At 44.8% G+C, this 1,423-nt stretch overlaps 1 protein-coding gene across 1 annotated transcript; it reads left to right on the forward strand.

The window, feature by feature from the left end:
• The first annotated feature begins 213 nt into the window (after positions 1-213).
• On the forward strand, positions 214-1,167 carry LOC102467813 (olfactory receptor 52R1). The gene has a single exon (XM_006141102.2). The coding sequence runs from the start codon at positions 223-225 to the stop codon at positions 1,165-1,167; it is 945 nt and encodes a 314-aa protein (XP_006141164.1). The 5' UTR covers positions 214-222.
• The last annotated feature ends 256 nt before the right edge of the window (positions 1,168-1,423 follow it).

Genomic DNA, 1,423 nt, shown 5'->3' on the forward strand with positions numbered 1-1,423 from the left:
CATTTGTAATACCATAAATACAATTAAAAGATACACATTAGCTTTACTTGATGAAGTAAAATTATATTGACAGTTGGAATTATTCCAGTTTATCATTAAATCAAATAGACAAAGAAGCCATCTGTAGAATATAGAAGTCTTATAAATAATAATAACTTTGATTATTATCATTTGCAGAGAGTAGATTACCTTCTTCATGGAGAATGTATAAACCATCCAGTGATGTGGGCCACAGGGAACAGTTCTTCTCCCCCTGTGTCCTTCATCCTGCTTGGAATCCCAGGACTTGAGAACTCCCAGTTTTGGATTGCCTTTCCATTCTGTGCCATGTATGTTGTGGCCATAGTGGGAAACATCATTCTCCTCCATGTGATCCGAACTGACCACACCCTGCATGAGCCCATGTACCTCTTTCTGGCCATGCTGGCTGTCAGTGACCTGGTCCTCTCCTCCTCCACCCAACCTAAAATGCTGGCCATTTTCTGGTTTCATGCCCATGAGATTGAGTATCATGCCTGCCTCACCCAGGTGTTCTTCATCCACGCTTTTTCTTCTGTAGAGTCAGGGGTGCTCATGGCAATGGCCTTGCACCACTATGTAGCTATCTGCTTCCCACTCAGGCACTCCAGTATCCTGACAACCTCTGTGGTGATCAGACTTGGGGCAGCTGTGCTGATGAGAGGGCTGCTATGTGTAAGCCCCTGCTGCTTCATGGTCTCTAGAATGCCCTTCTGCCCTAACCATGTCATTCCCCAGGCATACTGTGAGCACATGGCTGTACTGAAGTTGGTGTGTGCTGATACTAGAATAAATCGTGGGTATGGGCTGTTTGTGGCCTTCTCTGTGGGTGGCTTTGATATGATTGTCATCGGTATATCGTACGTGATGATTTTGAGAGCTGTGCTGCAGTTGCCCTCAGGTGAAGCCCGCCTCAAAGCCTTTGGCACCTGTGCCTCCCATATCTGTGTTATCTTGGCCTTGTATATCCCAGCCCTTTTTACTTTCCTCACCCACCGCTTTGGCCATCATGTACCCCGAGCGGTACATGTCATGTTTGCTAATGTCTATCTTCTGGTTCCTCCTATGCTCAACCCTATCATCTATGGTGTTAGAACCAAACAGATCAGAGACAGGGTTATCCAAGGATGTTGTGGAAAAGAACCCTGAGCCAAAGGTCCCAGCATCACCAATTCCAATTGCCCCATTGGTGTGGGGATATAAGTGAAGAATATTTACCAGGACATTACATATCATCACAGTGTCATCTCTTTGAACAACTTGCTTATCCAACACTCCAAAAGAAATGAACAATTTTCAGAACCCAGAACAAGAGTTCTCTGCAAGATCCAGTGGGAGATAGAAACTGAGTTGGCCTATGTTCCTTATCACAAGAGCACAATAAAAACTTTGTTACCATTTCCTC

The sequence above is a fragment of the Tupaia chinensis genome, unplaced genomic scaffold (genome assembly GCF_000334495.1).
Source record: "Tupaia chinensis unplaced genomic scaffold, TupChi_1.0 Scaffold000047_1, whole genome shotgun sequence".
In the NCBI taxonomy this organism is placed as follows: Eukaryota; Metazoa; Chordata; class Mammalia; order Scandentia; family Tupaiidae; genus Tupaia; species Tupaia belangeri.